This window comes from Myotis myotis, unplaced genomic scaffold (assembly GCF_014108235.1).
Source record: "Myotis myotis isolate mMyoMyo1 unplaced genomic scaffold, mMyoMyo1.p scaffold_m19_p_3, whole genome shotgun sequence".
In the NCBI taxonomy this organism is placed as follows: Eukaryota; Metazoa; Chordata; class Mammalia; order Chiroptera; family Vespertilionidae; genus Myotis; species Myotis myotis.
This window is the reverse complement of record NW_023416335.1, coordinates 118,300,565-118,319,028: the sequence shown is the minus strand read 5'-3', so window position 1 is coordinate 118,319,028 and position 18,464 is coordinate 118,300,565. Positions and strand designations below refer to the sequence as shown.

At 50.4% G+C, this 18,464-nt stretch overlaps 1 protein-coding gene across 11 annotated transcripts in view; it reads left to right on the top strand.

The window, feature by feature from the left end:
• CACNA1C (calcium voltage-gated channel subunit alpha1 C) overlaps positions 1-9,136 on the top strand; it is a 698,738-nt gene extending 689,602 nt beyond the window's left edge. For 10 of the 11 annotated variants that reach the window (XM_036302132.1, XM_036302134.1, XM_036302126.1 and 7 more), the window contains 5 exons: positions 1,073-1,201; positions 3,426-3,529; positions 3,851-3,954; positions 6,393-6,728; positions 8,704-9,136. In XM_036302132.1, coding sequence (XP_036158025.1) covers positions 1,073-1,201; positions 3,426-3,529; positions 3,851-3,954; positions 6,393-6,728; positions 8,704-9,006 — 976 coding nt within the window. In that variant the 3' untranslated portion in view covers positions 9,007-9,136. The remainder of the gene's footprint in view (positions 1-1,072; positions 1,202-3,425; positions 3,530-3,850; positions 3,955-6,392; positions 6,729-8,703) is intronic. The other variant, XM_036302133.1, reaches the window with a different exon arrangement.
• Positions 9,137-18,464: the final 9,328 nt, after the last annotated feature.

Sequence of the window (18,464 nt, the reverse complement as noted above, 5' to 3'; positions counted from 1 at the left end):
TAAAAACACCCGGCGGGCCGGATAAATGTTTTCAGTGGGCCGCATGTGGTCCGCGGGCCGTAGTTTGAGGACCCCTGATCTAGAGGAAGAACGATGGAGGGGCTACTGAGCCCGGCACAGGCAGGAAAGGGAGCTAAGGAAGGTGCGAGGAGGTGAGCAGAAGACTGGCTGAGGGAAGGCGGTAGGATCCCAGGCCCACGTGGCGTGGCAGGATGTGTGCTGCCAGCTCCATGGAGACTCAGCTCAGCAGGGCCTCAGGCACACTCCCCTCTGCTTAGACCAGTGATGGCGAACCTTTTGAGCTCGGCGTGTCAGCATTTTGAAAAGCCCTAACTTAACTCTAGTGCCGTGTCACATATAGAAATTTTTGGATATTTGCAACCATAGTAAAACAAAGACTTCTATTTTTGATATTTATTTTATATATTTAAATGCCATTTAACAAAGAAAAACCAACAAAAAAATGAGTTCGCGTGTCACCTCTGAGACACGTGTCATAGGTTCGCCATCACTGACTTAGAAGCACCAAACCGCTCTCTGAGTCTTCTCTGTGCCTGCACTCCAGGGAGCCAATGCCAAACATGACACCAGGACCTCTCAGCTCTGCCCAACAAATGCCCAAAGGCCCACTGCCTCTAGTGAAGGGAAGGGGCAGCACGCTCAGCGGCCACCCCCCCTCCATCAGTGCAGCCCGGGACCCTTCCTTAAAGGCTGATCCTCTCCTCCTTCCCAAGCACCATCTCGTGTGTTGCTTCATTTGCTCTTCACAAGCCTCTGGGTCAGGCAGGGCATATGTTATTCCAGTTTTATTGATGGGATCCTGAGGCTTGGGATGGCCTCAGTCACTGATGCCAGAGGGTAATTGAATGGGGTCAGAACTCAGGTCTCCCTGGTCCTAACCCTCTTCCCACATGGAACCTCAACCCCAGTCCTGTGCTTCCTCCACGATCAGTCGCAGGCGGGACCTGGCTGCTGTGTGTGAGCGCGTGTGCACATGCGTGTGATGCCGTACTGCTGAGGAAGGGGAGGGGGCGGGCAGTTTCTGATTTTTTCTCCATCTTGGACACTTTAGGTGCCACTCCCGGGAGAGCCAGATAGCCATGGTGTGTCGGGAGGAGTTTTCTCAGGACGAGACCTATGACGTGCAGATGGGTGACGACGCGGAGTACTGCAGTGAGCCCAGCCTGGTCTCCACAGACAAGTGAGCCCTGTGGCCTCTGTCCCGCGGGCCCGTGTGTGTAGAGGTGTCTGGGTGAAAGGCAGGCCCTGGGGCCCCTCCTCTGGGAGAGATCTGGAAGGGGAAAGAGGTCACATGTCAGAAGAGCTCCTGCAAGGCAGTTGTCACCTCGTTAGGGACAGAAGCCTCAGACCCACACAGACACACACAATCCCCTGGTTAGCTTGGCCCTTCCTCACAATACAGTGCTTTCAGAAAAAAACTTCTAAACAACGAAAAAATATATTTTATAGTGAGACTCAGTTACACACATTCACATATTGACCAGTAAACAAACATTTGTGAAACTACTTATAATAAAGCTGCCAGCAGAGGGCACTGTTGGCAAATGGTGGTTGAGATTTTTGTCAGCACTGGAATTTTTTAAGGGTTTTTTAACTGCAGATCTAGACCAATTAGGCGGTTGTGACATTTACTTTGTTATGATCAGCACTTTTAAAAGGAAGCATAGCACATGATAGCACAGACTAGGATAAAATAAGAGGACATAAAATAACATCCAATGTCACAAAGGTAAGTATCATTTTGTGAAACATTTGTTTAATTGCCAACGTATGTGTTTGCAGTGTCCCATAAAATGTATTTATGAGTGTGGGTTGCATTCAAAAAGTTTAAGATGCATTGTTTTAAAGGCTTTCCTGAAAGCACTTTATAAAAAGGAAGGGCCAGCCCTTTTAGCCTTTAGATTTTTAGAGAATGCAAATTAATACAGTACATGGTCACATAGTTTGGAAATCAGGAAAAGCGTATGTTCCATCCGTTTTGGCTCTCATAGAGTGCTCTGCTAGATCATGGTTAAACTGGCTTCCGCACTCAAGGAGAGTCTGCAAACTCGTTAGGAAGCTAAGATGATCTCCGAAGAGGAAAATGACAGAGATTTTCTAACTAATTGCTCACAGAGTGGTACAACTGTGAGGAGTACAGGCATTCTGAAAAGGTCCAAGTCAAGGTGGCTATAACAGGCGCCAGGCACAAGGTCAAACAGAAGCTGGGTCCTCAAGAATGGGTACGATTTGTTTAAAAGAAGAAGATATAATAGTGAGGGCTTACCAAGCTGAGAACGAGAGGAAAGGCCTACAGCAGCGGTTCCTGACCTGTGGGTCGCAACCCCTTTGGGGGTCGAACGACCCTTTCACAGGGGTCGCCTAAGACCATCGGAAAACACATCTATAATTACATATTGTTTTTGTGATTAATCACTATGCTTTAATTATGTTCAATTTGTAACAATGAAAATACATCCTGCATATCAGATATTTACATTACTATTCATAACAGTAGCAAAATTACAGTTATGAAGTAGCAACGAAAATAATTTTATGGTTGGGTCACAACATGAGGAGCTGTATTAAAGGGTCTGGCATTAGGAAGGTTGAGAACCATTGGCTTAGAGGTTTTGGTTCAAAAACTTGCCTGAACATCTGCAGATGCTGGACGTCAGGGGCCAGGAGCAGAAAGGCACTTGGTCTCCGCCCTCTGAGGACGCGAGCCCCAGGGGAGCAGAGCCGGTGGCCTCCTCTGTAAAAGGACGGGGTTGGAATGCAACCTCAGAGCGACAGCTGTGTCCACCAGGGGTAGTAAAGTCAACTTAGTGGACTGCAACTGACATTTTAAAAGAAATAGAATGGACTAAAGTAGAATGGAAAGTGTCAGAGTGCGGAGCATGATGGTGAGTGTGGTTCATGATGTTTAGTTCAGTCGTGTGTGTGTGTGTGTGTGTGTACCTGTGAGTCCCATCAGAAAGGCTTAGGAACCACTGACTTGATGTCCTGGGTTTGTGACAGCTCTGCTGTGCAAGGAGTGATTGTGTGGAGCCCATGCTGATGCAGGGGAGGGCAGGCCAGGGAGAAAGGGGTGGGGAGTTGGGGTGAAGTGGGGACTAGTCCTGGTAAAGAGCATCAGCATGTGGACGAGAGGAGCCCGGGCCATGCCTGGAAAGAACCTTGTGGGCCTAGAATTTTTTCCCAATTTTCTCGACAACTTTGACCCAAGAGCACCCTCACTGCCTCTGATCAGAGGTGCGGGGCTCAGAGCATCCCTGCTGCCCCTTCCCAAACCTTCCTGGGAGCACAAAGTGGGGGCTCCCTTCCCTGAGAGGCAAAGGAAACTGCCTTCTGGGGTGGCAGCTGTCCCTGTGGGGTGCATGTCTCAGCCTCCAGGAGCAAGCCCCAGGAGTTCTCTGTTCCAGGCTCTCCTACCAGGATGAGGAAAGCCGACAGTTGGCACCGCCAGAGGACAGGAGGGACACCCGGCAATCTCCAAAGAGGGGCTTCCTCCGCTCGGCCTCCCTGGGTAAGCCCGCACCTCGCTCTCAGATGTGTCAGCCAGTGGGCACCTCAGATGACTGGTCAGGCACTCAGGGTGACAGAAACCATGGCGGCCTGGCTCTAACAACCCCACACAGTGGGCTGGGCAGATTTCCAAAGCAGGGAGAGGGAATCCAAGGGCAGGGCTTGTTGGCATCGGGCTTGGACTTAAGCTGCATGGTATGTGTCAGAGAAAGATGAAGGGTAAAGTGGAGGTGTATCCAGACCTCTTCCCTCCCTGGCCCGAATCGGCACAGACCCCGTCTCCTTTCCTGGCTCTGATGCCGGTTCTTTGGCTCCTTTGCAGGTCGGAGGGCCTCCTTCCACCTCGAATGTCTGAAGCGACAGAAGAATCAAGGGGGAGACATCTCTCAGAAGACAGTCCTGCCCTTGCATCTGGTTCATCACCAGGTAGCTCACACTTTGGACAGGCCACTGGCCACCCCCCAGTAGGCTAGACAAAGTCCCCAAGACACCAATCTTCCCTGTCTCAGACCACTGCTGCACCCCCACCCCTGGCCTAGCAGGCCCCAGGGGAGGGGCTTTTTCTACCCAAACGGGAGCCTTAACAAAGCCTGTCATTTCCCAAGGTGGAGACCTAGGAAATACTGGTGAGCAGGAGCCCCCCACATGGTCCCAGGATCCACCTGAGCTTTCTTCTTACAGTGGCACAGGTGTCCCCCACCCCCACCCTCACCCCCAAGACATTAGCTTACACCATAGGGCACTCAAGCAGATGTAGTTCTACCTATAGTTGCAAAACACCTGGAAATTGAGCGGCACAAAAATCCATCCACTGAAATACAGAAATGATCGGAGAACCAGCCAGCTGTCTACCAAGCGCACTGATCACCAAGGGACAGCTGGTCAGGAGTAGGGAGTGATATCCCAGGAAAATGGTCCAGGGAGAGTTGACTGTTGACCTTTTTCTTTTAGCACGGATGGCTCTGCGGTGTAAAATCCAAAGAGCATCAAAAATGCTCTTAGTATCTCAGAACTAATGGAGTCCTCAAAGAATTATCTAAGGCAGTCTCTTACCTCCAGAAAAATTAGGCTGTAACCTAGAGTTTCCTAAACTTTTACCTCTTTAATTATGCACTCCCTTACCACAGGCATATGTTTTCCCTTTTTTTTTTTTTTACAAAGGCATTCAACGGCTGATTAAAGTTTATGATCTGCACTAGAGGCCCACGAAATTTGTGCGCTGCGGGGGGAGGTCCCTCAGCCTGGCCTGCGCCCTCTTGCAGTCTGGGACCCCTCACTCCTTACCGCCCACCTACTTGCTGCTCCTTACCACTCAGCTCGCTGCTCCTTAGTGCTGCCACGGAGGCGGGAGAGGCTCCCGCCACTGCCGCTGCACTAACCAGCCATGAGCCCAGCTTCTGGCTGAGCGGTGTTCCCCCATGGGAGCGCACTGACCACCAAGGGACAGCTCCTCCATTGAGCATCTGCCCCCTGGTGGTCAGTGCGCATCATAGCAACCAGTCGTTCTGGTCGTTCGGTTGCTTAGGCTTTATTATATAGACTAGAGGCCCAGTGCACAAACTCGTGCAGGGGTGGGATCCGTCTGTCCATCCCTGATAGGGGCCAGTCGGGCCTGGGCCAGTGGGGGCAGGGGACGCAGGAGGTTGGCTGGCTGGCCCTGCCCCCGATCATGGTGGTGGGGACCGATCAGGGGCTGGGTTGGCTGGGGGAAGGGGCCGCAGGAGGTTGGGGGGGGGGGCCGATTGAGGCTGGTTGGCTGCTGAAGTATGCATCATAGTGACTGATCGTTCGTTTGGTCGCTTGGCTTTTATATAAATAGATAAGATGGCCAGTGTGACTTGGCTAAGTTGACACTATTTCAGCTTAAAGAAATGCACTGTTTTGCTTATTCTGCGTGGCATTGCCCGCATGCATACTACCTCCAGGGCCCAAGGGCCCAGGCTGGGGACCATCAAGAGCAGTGGCCAGGGAAGGCTGGCAGGCTGGGGGGACACTGTATGTCATAGTTTCAAGGGTTTCTGGAAGTTTATTTCACTCATCTGTTCGATCATTCTGGAAGGCAAGTAACTGCTCTTCACTTACATTCTCCCTTTATGCCTTTCTACTACCTCCCACCCACATGGCAGTGCCCCCTTCTCTCTGCCTCTCGGGCTGGGCTCTCCCCACACTGCCACTGCCCCGTGGATGCAGCGCATCAGAGCAGGCATTGCGGCAGGTCACCTGGGGACCACAACCCGCCCTCAGGGCACTCATGCACCAGGGGGGCAGAGGGCACAGCGTGTAAATAGTTCAATCACAATACAGTGTGAGATCTGAACAGTAGTTCAAAAACAAGGTGAGCTAGAGATTGGCAAGACATCATTAACAGCCAGATTAACTGTAAAAACTGAAAAGTAAGCCCTGGTTTTGTCTAGCTCTTTGGACGCACCGTGTGCTTTTGCGCAGACCCTCCTTCACTTGGACCTCACATCAGCTCAGCCCGAAGGGCAGGGAGACAGTGGGCACTGTGTGTGGTTGTACAGGTGACCCAGGCACATCCTCTCCAGTCAACTGACAAGGAAGCCAAAGGGGGAGAATTCGCAGCTGATGGGGCAGGGCCAGTGCTGATGGGCAGGTGACCCTGACTCCAGTCTGTCATAACTTTTGGAATTTAGAGGAGACAGGGTTACTTCAGACTGAGATCATCAGGAAATGCGTTTTAGGACGGGTGCAGTGTACACTGGGTCTTGATGAGGGAGGATTCAGACGGGTGACATGTGGTGTATGAGCTCCAGGCAGCTGGGACCAGCTGGAAGCAGTCACTGCCGAGAGGCCTGCCTCCGGCCTGACCATTCCCGTAACCCGTGCTCCTTGTGTGTCCACAGGCATTGGCAGTGGCGGGCCTGAGCCCCCTCCTCCAGAGAAGCCATTCTCCCACCACGTTCCCCCGGCCGTGTGCCACGCCGCCGGCCACGCCCAGCAGCCGAGGCTGGCCCCCGCAGCCCATCCCCACCCTTCGGCTGGAAGGAACTGAGTCCACCGAGAAACTCAACAGCAGCTTCCCATCCGTCCACTGCAGCTCCTGGGCGGGGGAGCCCACACCCTGCGAGGGGGGCAGCAGCGCCCCGCGGAGAGCCCGGCCGGTGTCCCTCACTGTGCCCAGCCAGGCCGGGGCCTGGGGCAGGCAGTTCCACGGCAGTGCCAGCAGTCTGGTGGAAGCAGTAAGTGACCCGAGCACGGCAGACGGGGAGGAAAGGCCCGAGGCAGAAGGCACTTTGCATGGAGATCACGAAGGGGTACCCGGCTCTCTCCCAAGTGGACCGGGTGTCAGTCTCCTGGCCTGAAAGGCCCTCACAGCCAGAGCCGGCAGCAGGACGGCGTGGCAGGCAGGCAGTTCTGGACTTCTGTTGGGGCTGGGCTGACTCAGGGGGAGGGAGAAACAGCACACATCCCTACCACAGGCCAGTGAAGCGGAGAAAGCTGCGGGGCTTCACCACACACCGGGCGTGCTGTCCGCCTGGCTGTCAGCGGGCTGCCTGTGTGCACAGAGTCAGGTCTGACTCCCGAGCCTGGTCACTCGCTCATAGAATAACCTGCAGGGGTTGGAAACCTATGACCAAGTAAATGGGTGTTTTTAAAAACTCTTTAGATGATTCTAATTCCCAGCCAGGGTTGAGAGCCTCTAGTCTAGAACAAGAGCACCTTCAGGCCCACCCTGCTCTGCCCTGGTCAGACCACCAATTGCTCCCCTGGCACCGTATCTCAGGGCACCTCTGGCAAATTGGAACAGTCCCAAAGGAGGATGACTGGGTTGGCAAGGTTCCTAGGAACCACTTTGTATGAGAACGGGTTGAAGGAATTCAGAAAGTAAACCTAGAGAGGTGGTGACGACTAACGAAGCCGTGATATGCCGCGCTGGCCAGTTGGTGCGTCGTCCCATACACCAGAGGGTTGTGGGTTCACTCCCCGGTCAGGGTGCATATGGGAGGCAATCAATTGATGCTTCTCTTTCATATCAATGTTTCTCTCTCTCTCTCTCCCTCCCTTCCACTCACTCTAAAAATAAAAACATATCCTGGGGTGAGGACTAAAATAAAGAAGCCATGACATGCGTCTCCATCCTGTAAGGCTTCTGGGTCCTGGACAAGAGGTCTTCAATGCAGGGCTGGCGCACTGGACCAACCTGACAGGCAGACTGTAGCTAACACAAGGCGATCTTTCCAAAATGAGGGCTTTCCTGTGAAACAGGGAGCCTCATCACTTGACATGTGCAAGCAGAGACGATGCCTGTCCAGTCATCAGGCTGTCGCAGGAGGTGGGGAACGAAACCAGATGACTTCCCAAGTGCCTTCTACCTCTAAAGCCCTGTGCTTCCAGGGGCTTTGTTGCCTCTTATTCAGGCCACACATCTCCGCTGAGCACCTGCCATGTGTAGACTGTGTTCTAGGGGGGCCACCTCTAAGGAATAGGGTTTCTGCTCTGATGAGCTCACATGGTGGTGAGGAAAGACAGATAATAAGCATGCTGGGAAGGGTGGAGCGATGAAGAAACATTACGCAAGATAAAGAGTAATGGGGGAGCAGGGCTAACAGAACTTGGAGAAAAGTGTTCCGTGCTTCCCTCCACTGCTTCCCCTGCCCACTGGCCCACGGGTGACTCCCCACACCGATCACTGAAGCAGCCTCTAGGGAGGGGGGAGGAGCTTTGGCTTTGCCCGCTGGCCCTTCCCAGCAGAGGCAGAAGAGGAGGCAGGGGCAAGCGCGGAGCTGGCACAGTCCTTACTCAGGATCCGCACCACAGACAGGCGACGGGCAGTGGGCAAAACAGTTTCACCAGAAGAGAATGAAGGTTTCTCGGAGAGAATGATATGGGACGCCAGGGAGGAGAAAAGACAAGGGCAGAGGGTAGAACCCTCTGCTGTGAGACTACTCCCTGCAGCCCCTCAGTGAGCCAGGTTTTCATGTATTTGTAACAGTTGTTGAGTTCCCCAGCCCAAAGCTCTCTCCGCCAGCCTGTACATCCTGAATCTCACTCCTTTCCTCTGCGCACCCACCACACACTCACGCACTCACACATGCACGCACACACTCCTGAAGTTTCTAGTCAGAAGTCCTTTGCTCTAACCCTAAACAGAAGAGTTGAGCTGCAGGAATAATGTTCCTCTTTGGTTTTTCCTCATGGCCCTCCCCCCTTCAGGTCTTGATTTCGGAAGGACTGGGGCAGTTTGCCCAAGATCCCAAGTTTATCGAGGTCACAACCCAGGAGCTGGCTGACGCCTGCGACATGACCATCGAGGAGATGGAGAACGCTGCAGACAACATCCTCAGTGGGGGCGCCCAGCAGAGCCCCAACGGCACCCTATTACCTTTTGTTAACTGCAGGGACCAGGGGCAGGACAGAGCAGGGGGCGAGGAGCCCGGGCCCTGTGGGCCCAGCCAGGAGCCTCAGAGGAGCGAGGAGGAGCTGCAGGACAGCAGAGCCTACGTCAGCAGCCTGTAGGAGCTGGGCTGGGAGATGATGGGTTTTTTATTTGTCTCAATGTTCCTAAAGGGTTCGTTTCAGAAGTGCCTCACTGTTCTCGTGACCTGGAGTTAACGGAACAGCGTCTTCATTCATTTCGTTGGGACAAGACACAGAGTTGGGTGGTGTGGAGAGTCAGCTTTTTGGGGGGAAGAAAAGCAGCAACCCCAGTTTGTGTCCAAGGGGGTAGCGTGGTGAGGAGGAGGAGGAGGAGGAGGAGGAGGAGGAGGAGGAGGAGGAGGAGGAGGAGGAGGAAGGGTCAGGGAGGGAGCGAGAGAAGGCCGCCTGCTCTCCTGTGGTTTTGCAAGCCCTGTGCCAGGAACCAGCCTTCACCTTGGGCACAAAAGAGACCCTCAGCTTCCTGTGATAGCCCCCACCGAAAAGGACCTTTGTCAAACGGGTGTCTTTCAACTTTGCTTGTACAAAAATCATTTTGCACATATTGTGTACGAGCCTCACTGTCCCCATAGAGCCAGGGCCCTGTGGATCTGCAGAAGGAGGCAGGCATGACTCCCATCCCCGACCCCCACCAGAGAGGGAAGAGCAGGCAGCAGGAGGCCAGGAGCTGGGAGCCAGGAGGGAGGGCGCTTGGCCAAGAGGCAGCTGCCCCACCCCCACCTCCAGCTGCCTGCTGCCCGCCTACGTCAGGATCACCATCCCCTCACTGGCCCCCAGCCCCAGCCCAGCAGCCCAGCCCGCAGCCAGCCAGCCTGCAGCGGAGGTGGTGAGGGGAGCGGCGCAGCCGCAGGAAGGGGCAGCCAGCACTGGACAACGCGAGGAGGAGCTGGGTTCTGCTGAGCGCTCCTTTGTTCTGTGGTTTGACATTTCTCTTGACAGCATGTTGCAATTTTCATTTTGTTGTTTTGGGGTTTTTTATTTTATTTTCCCAGGAGGAGGGGGGAAGAGGAGTGTTGACGAAGTTCAGTAGCCACCACCTTACTGTTTTCACTCTTGCAAATGTAAATCGGGTTCAGTTTGATCCTGTTATTAAACGGGTGTGGTTTCCTTTTCCTACAGAGGGTCCTTGCAGCCCTGTGGGAGAGCTTTACCAGACGTTGTGTATGCCCAGTAATTTGTATGGTTTCCATAGGTAGTAAACATGGTTTTCGATTGGTTTTATAATTTAAAGGTAATCAGCAATGCACTTCACAGGGGCTTGCACAGATGGGTGACTGAGGGGTTCTCTCCCACGCTGGGTGTATGGGTGGCTGGAAGAGAGGAAGCGTGTTCGAGAATCTCTGAGTGTGATCCGCATGTAGTGGGTTGTCTGTTTGCGTGTGTCGGCCGTGTGTACGTGCGCCCACGCGGGGGCCCTGCGCCCAGTGAGTGTGCAGCGCCCCATTTCTGGGTTAACTGGGGGGATCTGAATCCAGGGCCATTTGAGAGCAAAAACAAATCACTGTCTCTGCTTCTGAAACAGGAATCAGTAACTTTGCATTTTCTGTCCCACAAGATATGCAAAAACAATGCAATAATATTCATTTTAAAAATACAATTGTGAGTCTTGTTGGCATTAAAACTGTATTTTAAAAAACACAGAAATTTAAGAAAAACTCAAGAAGGTGTTTTGCTTCTATATATTCCGTGTAATGTTTTATTGCATTGATAATGTTTCTGTTGAAGAAACCGTTATACTTGAATTCAGGTCAGTTTCAGTATTTTACAATTATTTTTTTAAAATTGAATTGCAATTGTGCCAAGCGAATATAATGAATTAAGTTTGTTTTTGAATTCACCTCTTGTATATTTTGCTGCATGTAAGTAAATCATTTTGTATTTGGAGTGTGACAAGCTTTACCTTTGAACTCTTAAGTGCTTTTCTATATGTGGTTGGGGGAAGGGAGGCTTTTTTTTTTTTTAATTTGTACAATGAGCAAGGGTATCACCAGTGTAAATCATTATTCTGCTACCCACCGACAGGTTTGACATTACTGTTTTGCATATCTTGTGTTTGCTTCTGTTTCCCTCAATTTTCCCAAAACTATGACAGACATATTTGTACTACATCTCATTTGAGAGACCAGGCCATAGCTCACTCCAATCATCACTCCATCTACTCTGCACCAGTTCTCTGTTTGGGTATTTCTCTAGGGACAGCCCTTACTGTGAGGGGTCGTGAGGCATTCTGACCGGCTTCTCTCCTCACTGCGCTAGCCTCTACGTCCCCTGGAGGAGAGAAGAGATGGCTGACTTTTCTCTTCACTCCCACGGCACAAGTTTTGCTCAGTGGTTTTTCAGGAAAGTATACACTGACCAAGAGGATAGGAGGAGAATTGGGCTGGCAGGAGGGGAAGGACATCCTGGCTCTGGCAACTGCTCTACCCAAACTCAGACAGCAGGGGCTAGAAAGAGACAACCAGGTAAAATGCTTGTCCATCCAAAAGTCAGCTCTGTCTTGCTCATCTCTCCATCTTTCCTTCACTCTGGGGCAGGACTTCCCGCAGACTCCCGTGGTGTGTGGGCAGCTGTGGAGGAGACCAGGACAAGAGACACAGCATCAGGGGCTCACAGGGGTAGTGGAACCAGAGATTTTGTGGGAGCTTCTCTTATGCCAGTTTGCATCACCCTACTGATGCTGCCCTTTGAATAGATGTCAGCAGTGATGGTCAAAAAGGGACTCACTTGGGGGAAACAGGACCCAGCCGTTCATCTGGATTTTACCCACCGGATCTCTCCCAGACCCATGTACTCTCAGCCTTTCTTGGCACTTATATAAGCAAACTAGAAATTTAAATTGGGGAAGTCCATTCCTCAGTGAAGATGAGTTTTGTTTTCATGAACTGATTCATGAAAATGTGGAGAAATGGGCCAGAAACTAACAAAAGCATTTCTTCCTGTTTCTCTGAGCCCAACTCATCCAAGCTTTCTTGGCTCCTTCTCGGTGCCATCAAGGTCTTCTAGACACTAGGTTTAGGGGTTACCCTTTGTCTGGTTTCCCAAAATGCCTGCCACTGTGCCACTAAGATGTTAGTTATGATAGAGAGGGGAGCCCTTTTGGATTAATATCTGGTTCTTGCTGTACACTTGATCCCTAGATAAAATTTGGAATCTTAATTACCACACACACACACACACACACACACACACACACACACACACGTTTCATGCTGAGTTCTATTTTTTTTCCTTTTGGACTTTTCATCGGCATTGCCACATCTCATTGGCCAGCAGCATGGGCTACAGGCTGGCTTGTTCCAGCTACTCCTAGAGTCCTGCCTAAGTACGGCCCCCTTGTTTTTCACCACTTACACCCAAAGGCTCCCTTCTCCTTTATAGTCAACTCTGTCCAGAAGACCAGCTAGCCGTGCTCCCTGCTCCATAGAACAGTGTCAGCTGTGGCCAGGGCACTTTGCCCGGTGCGGCTGTGAAGGAAAGGAGCTTCCGCTGACAGCGCCCAGTCGAGTGTCTTTCTGAACCTGACCTCATGCTGGACTCGTGCAGGATGGACATGTGATGCCTGTCATCATCACAGACTAATAAAATCAGTTGTGAAATCAATGAGCCTCATCCACTGTATACTGGGTGATGTAGAACTTTCCCCATGACCTTGAAAAGCAAAGTGGTCGAGTCTTCTGAAAACCTTGGGGCGGCAGGAGAAAAGCAGACCGTGCTGAGTGAGGACCAGAGGACTTGGAGAAGTTCAGCTTAAGTCCTGGGTTTTGGTGAACTTCGTTTGTATTTTCTTCCGAAGAGCCCAGCCTCTTTCATATCCAGACCTTGGTCTGTTACCGATCATTCGTGTGCATGGCTACGGTAAGCAGAGGGGTTTCCAGCTGTCTCCTTTCTGCCTGTTTCTAGAAGATTCTTTTGGGTCTTGAGGTAAAAAGAGAAGACTTTCCCCCTAGATTTTGGCTTGATTCATGAATTTTTCTCTGCTTTGCTTCAGAAGCTATTAGTTCCAGTCCCTTCCTCAGCTTATAGTCTGATAGACAGCCCTCTACTGGGCAATCCAAGGACAAAGGAACAAGACTTCCTTACTCAGTCCTATTCTCCTCTGGGCCCTGCTCTCAAATTTCAGGAGCTTGTTTGGAGTGAAGCTGCCTGTCACTTGCACACAGCCATCTCCTCGGGAATCCTGCTGAGCCTGCACTGGGCACAGTCCGGCCGCCAGGGGAGAAGTGTGCCTCTCTGCCAAAGCAGTGGCTTTCCGAGAAATAAGCACCTGAAGAGGAGGAGTTTGGAAGTCGTCAAAAGGGTGATGGTTGTTTTACAGAGGCCCATCCCTCCTAAAGGCCATGGAATAGAACAAGAAGTTGAATTAGGCATAAAGAACGCTGACAGTCAGCGTTTTAGCCTCATCACACCAGAATCATACCTGTTGCTAAGGAAGATGACGGCCTCTCCATCCCTACAGAACCCGAAGAATTGAAATATCATCATCTAAGAGTTAGAAGCAGTTTAGCAAAGAGACCAAGAGAAAGGGCAACCTGGTTTTAGAAGGACCTCTTTCAGCGCCAGGGGAGCTAAAAACTTGCAGATAGAGTCCAGGCCAGTTCTGATTTTGAAGATATGGCTCTGGTCTGGGGAGAGTGTAAGCACAGGGGCTTAATGACATGTTTTGACTTCCTGTGTGTTTGTTCCCATGTTATGGAAAGAAGTGTCCAGTTCAACCACTCACAATGGCCAGTGGAGAGGCCCATGTCTCGAGGATCTACTGTGGAAGAAGATAAAAGTAAAATTTTTTTCTCACAGTGTTTCCCAACCAAATCAAAGTTATCTGGCTGGATGTGGGGTGCTGTCACCCTGTCTTCCCTCTCTGCGGATATCCTGCCCTCGTGTTAGCCAGCGCACACTGAAGCAAGCCCTGGTCAAGAGGCAGGGGTGAGGCTCAAGGTCACCACCGCCCAGCTTCTCCAGCGATACAGCTGAGGAGACATAAGGGAAGGTGATGAGGGAAGGAAGTGTCCTGCAACTGTTGGGGGCTCTGTCCCCTTCCCTAAGCAGCTCTCTGTATTTCAGCCTCTTGCCCCAACTCCTCTGGTCCCCTCCCCCCTCCCCACCAGTCTAGTGAGAGAGAATGAAAGGAGTCCCATGTGCAATTCTTACAGAGTTTTTTGTGAAGCCATTTCTGGTTCTCACTTTATTTATTTATTTGTTTGTTTATTTATTTATTTATTTTTTCAAAGCAATGAAGCATTGCCTTGTGGAGCCAGATACCAATACAACAGTTAAACTGGTATCTGCCAGGTTTCCACATTGTCGGGAAGACACTTGAACAATACGTGCACACACACACACAAATACACATACACACAAATATACTCACACACACACTCGCACTCACACACACACACTAACATCCTTGAGGGACAAGTGCTGGTGCCGCGGCTGACCTCTAGACAAATGACTTTGTCTCCACCCAGAAGGCTGAGCACTATATAGCCAGAGATTGGGGAGAGGGTGGAAATAGTGCCTGAACCTATCATGACTAGGAATTAAGTAAACATCTTAATTCATCTACACTAAGAAAATGCTACTACTCCTAAAGTCAAGGCCTTTTCCTCACATGATTTCAAGGGGCTCAGCCTCCATCAGATGAGGGGAAAGACCTCTGCCTTCTGGTGGATTGGGAAGCACGGACTCTGTCTCTGGAAGGGAACTCGAGACCAATAGACTCTCCTCAGCTAAGTTAAAGGCACTCGCTCACCACTGAGAGCAGAGGCAGCATTGAGATTGTTCTCTACTAAATTAAGGAAGACACGACCAAGACCATACAATTAAACAAAAGCTTGAAGTGTCACACCACCAGTCAAATACCTTCCACGCCAAGGAGGCTGGCCTTTTCACAGGTGTGCTCCCCGCTGTGGGGCAGCCCATGCTCCCAGTTTTCAGGATCTGAATCATCTGATTTGTATCAGCCTCCTAGAAAGGGTACATGACACTTAATCTTCCATGAATCAGTCATTTGCTACACACCTACCATCTAAAAGTCACTCGCACACACCTCATAAATCGGAAAATGCCATAATCAGACAAAGTCCTTGGTGGGGAAAGTGGTAAGTAGTAAGAGAGGTGATTTCTATGCAAGGAAATACAGAAATGGACAGAATAATTCCTGTTCACAGTTTGGGCCTGAGAACTCTTGCTCTGATGTTTGTAGAGCCCTTGAGTTTAGAAGCAGGGGGGTAAGGGAAAGGGTGAGCAGATATCAGCCTTGGCAGTGGCGCTGCTACAGGAGCCTGAGGGCTGCACATTTCCAAGGCCCCCTGGAAGTCCCTCCTGAGCCTGCAGCCGGGAGGAGAGAAGAGAAGGCCACTTGCTGCAGAGTCACAGGAAGAAGTAGAGGATAGGTCCCTGGGCCCTGTCCCAAGCCCCTCCCCCTAAGGACTCCCAACATGGAGAAACTATACCGAGGCTTGAAAGGAGAAAACAAAACTTGAAAACCAAGGCTCGACAGCTGTAAGCCAACAATCCCGTGCAAAGGGCTCCTTCAGAAGGCAACTCAACGCTGTGGGCACCTCTCCGCTTGCTCACGCCACACATCACACATCAGCCACGTCCATTCCCCCGCACTTGGAATCCATCTCTTGTCTTCCCCACCCAGGCTATGCACCACCCAGAGCATATGCTGGTCTCCCCTTGCCTGGGGGAAGAAGGTCTAGCACAGAAGTAGGCTGTGGATATCAAAGGCATACACAGGATTCACAGCCTGTGTTGGGAGCGGTGAGAACAACCTGTGGAAAAACACACACATTCATTAAGAAATAGGGTGGCAGGTCCCCAGTTGGTGAAGCACTGGAAAGTCTATTACTCTCATAATTTTCCGGTTTTATTTTAACCCCAGAGGTACCAAGCAAGACTTCCCTTCATGTAAGAGGCTCCAGGTCCAGCCCGCCCATCCATCCCTCTTCTCACTTCCTCCATCCTCTTGCTCAGGCCGACCTTCATACCCCCAAACCAAGCTGTGTCATGCTTGTTCTCAGAGAGCTGTAGAAAGATGGACAGTGCCTCCATGGTCACCCCAATGCCTGTCATCATCCCCACCCACCTGCACACCCCACTCCTTCCCCTCCAGGCTCCACGGATTTGCAGTCTTACTATTGTAAATATTGTTGTACAGTTTGTAATCATCAAATAATCCCGTTGTCAAAGGCCTTGCCTGCTGCGCCTTCTCGCCCTTGAGAAAGGCCAGGGAATCTACAAGGGGCAGCCTTTCCAGAAGAGCTTCAGGGTGGTGATCTCTGTGTGAGACGCTATGTATATTCCTGTAAGATTGCATTTTTATCTGAGGAATAATGTTATTTAAAAAAGCAAAAACAAAAACAAAAAAATAAGAATTGCAAATAAATTTCTTAACAACGTCTATATTGGTTTATTGTATCCCCCCTCTTCTATATTCCTTCTCTTCTGTTTCCTAGAGGTCACAAAATATACTTACCTCTCAAATTATCATCTTATTCTCCAAAGAGGAGAGGAGTTGGGGAGAACATGGGAAATCAGAATATGGTGGAAATCTCCAACCTTATTTCTGGGTGGATCTCACTATCCACCTCTTCCTTCCAATGAAAAGGTTAACAGAAAAATGTTCAAAGGTTGTCAAGAAGACAGAAATGGAGGGATTAAGTGGATAATCCACAAAATAGAAGAGGTGTCCCCCAAATATTTGGAAAGACACAAAATTGGTTTTGAATGAATGAAAGAAAAAAGGGAGGAGGGAGGGAAGGATGGGGAGAGAGAAAAAGAGGGAGGGAGTGATAAGATAATATAGATTAAAGCACTTTGAAGAGTATAAAAATGTAAGTTCTTTTTTTTTTTTTTTTTTTTTTTGGTTATTAAACTGACTCAGACAAAGTTTCCAGAATAATTCCCTGTGTAAAAATAATTTGCCCCAGAGTACATGTCTTAGTTGTCTACAGTTAAAAGAACAGAAACACACACACACACACACACACACACACACACACACACACACACTGCCATGGATAATCAGTCCCTTAGGGGAGCTATAGGCTTTAGCTTCCTCACTTCTCCACTAGAGCCTCCAGCCCTGGGCTCTGGAGTCTAGGGCTGTATGAGAAGAGAGGAGGGAAAGCGCTGGAGGGAAAGCAGCAGAGGACCAACCTCTTTTAAACTGCTGCTCACCCAGCTCCTGGAGCAGGTTGGGGGTGCTCCCCCCGGGACCTGCCCACAGGTTTCAACCCATCGGCGGACCACAGCCAATTGTGAGATGTCATTTGTTACCAGTAGTTATTAAAGTGCCAAGGTTTTCAAATCTTACTTGTAATCAGCTATAACACATTCAAGACCTACCCTAGGATGAAGTTACTCTGTCTTGGATTTGGCTATGCTTTCCTGAGTGGCAGTGAAAGGAGAGGAGGTACAGCTGGGGACAGAATTAAACAAAACCAAGGGCTCATGTCACCAAGGGAGTCATCCCTTGTGTGTGTAGGGCCTCACTTTTGCTTTATAATTTGGTGTCAACTGTTTAGGTCTGGCCTGACCTTCACCCCCTCTCCCAACATTAGGTCTGCTTCTGGCCATTTCTTCCTTCCTCCCCTCAAGGGGAACATGGTAATTGATCTGATTGGCTTGAGTATTAGATATTAATTGGGCCACAGTTACTAATAGGCTGAATGACTGCATGGTAAAAAGTCTGTATATAGTGCTAGCTGGTTTGCTCAGTGATTGGAGTGTTGGCCCAAGGACTGAAAAGTACGTAGGTACTTGGTTGCAGGCTCAATCCTCAGCCCCCATCAGGGCGCATGCAGGAGGCAACCAATTTATGTATCATTCTCACATCTATGCATTTATACGATTTCCTGGGGAATCCTACACGGAGGAGAGGCAGAGCAGGACTTGCATTCTTGAATAGCTTAAATAGCATCAAAATCCCATATTACCCCATCCAATAGGTTGGCCATTTAGCCCAGGTGCTTCAATGAAGCCTCTCACATACAGCTCCACTGGCCAGACAGCACTCATCTCAGTAGTCCTTGCAGACCAGCTCCAGGCCGCTGATGCCCTCCAGCAAGTTCCCCACTGCCCCGCAGGCCATGTTTATGGACCAGCTCTGGCCCATGCCCTCTGGCAAGTTTCCTTAGCAGCAGCAGGCACACAGCAATGCGTGCTCCCGTGGCAGCCAGGCCTCTCCAAGGAGGTCTGAGTCAGCCTTGAGGTGAGTGGTGGGAGGAGCTTTTCTAAGTTCTAAGTTCCTAATTTCCTCTTTCTGGGCCCTAGAAGTAGTAACTGCTTTTTTACTTACTACGTCTAGTTTGTTAGTCACCGTTTACTAGTATAAGTTACAACTCTTTACATTTTTTTCTGTTTAAATTACTGGTGTGGTGTCTGCCTCCTGATTGGACCCTGATATAGAACTGGTACTGGGAGTAGTCTGAAGAGACAGACACTCAGAGATGGGATTTGAGAGTGGATTTGGCCTTGTGTCTGGGTCTGTTGGCAGAGCAGAGCTCCTTGCCAATAGGGAATTTAATGCCAAC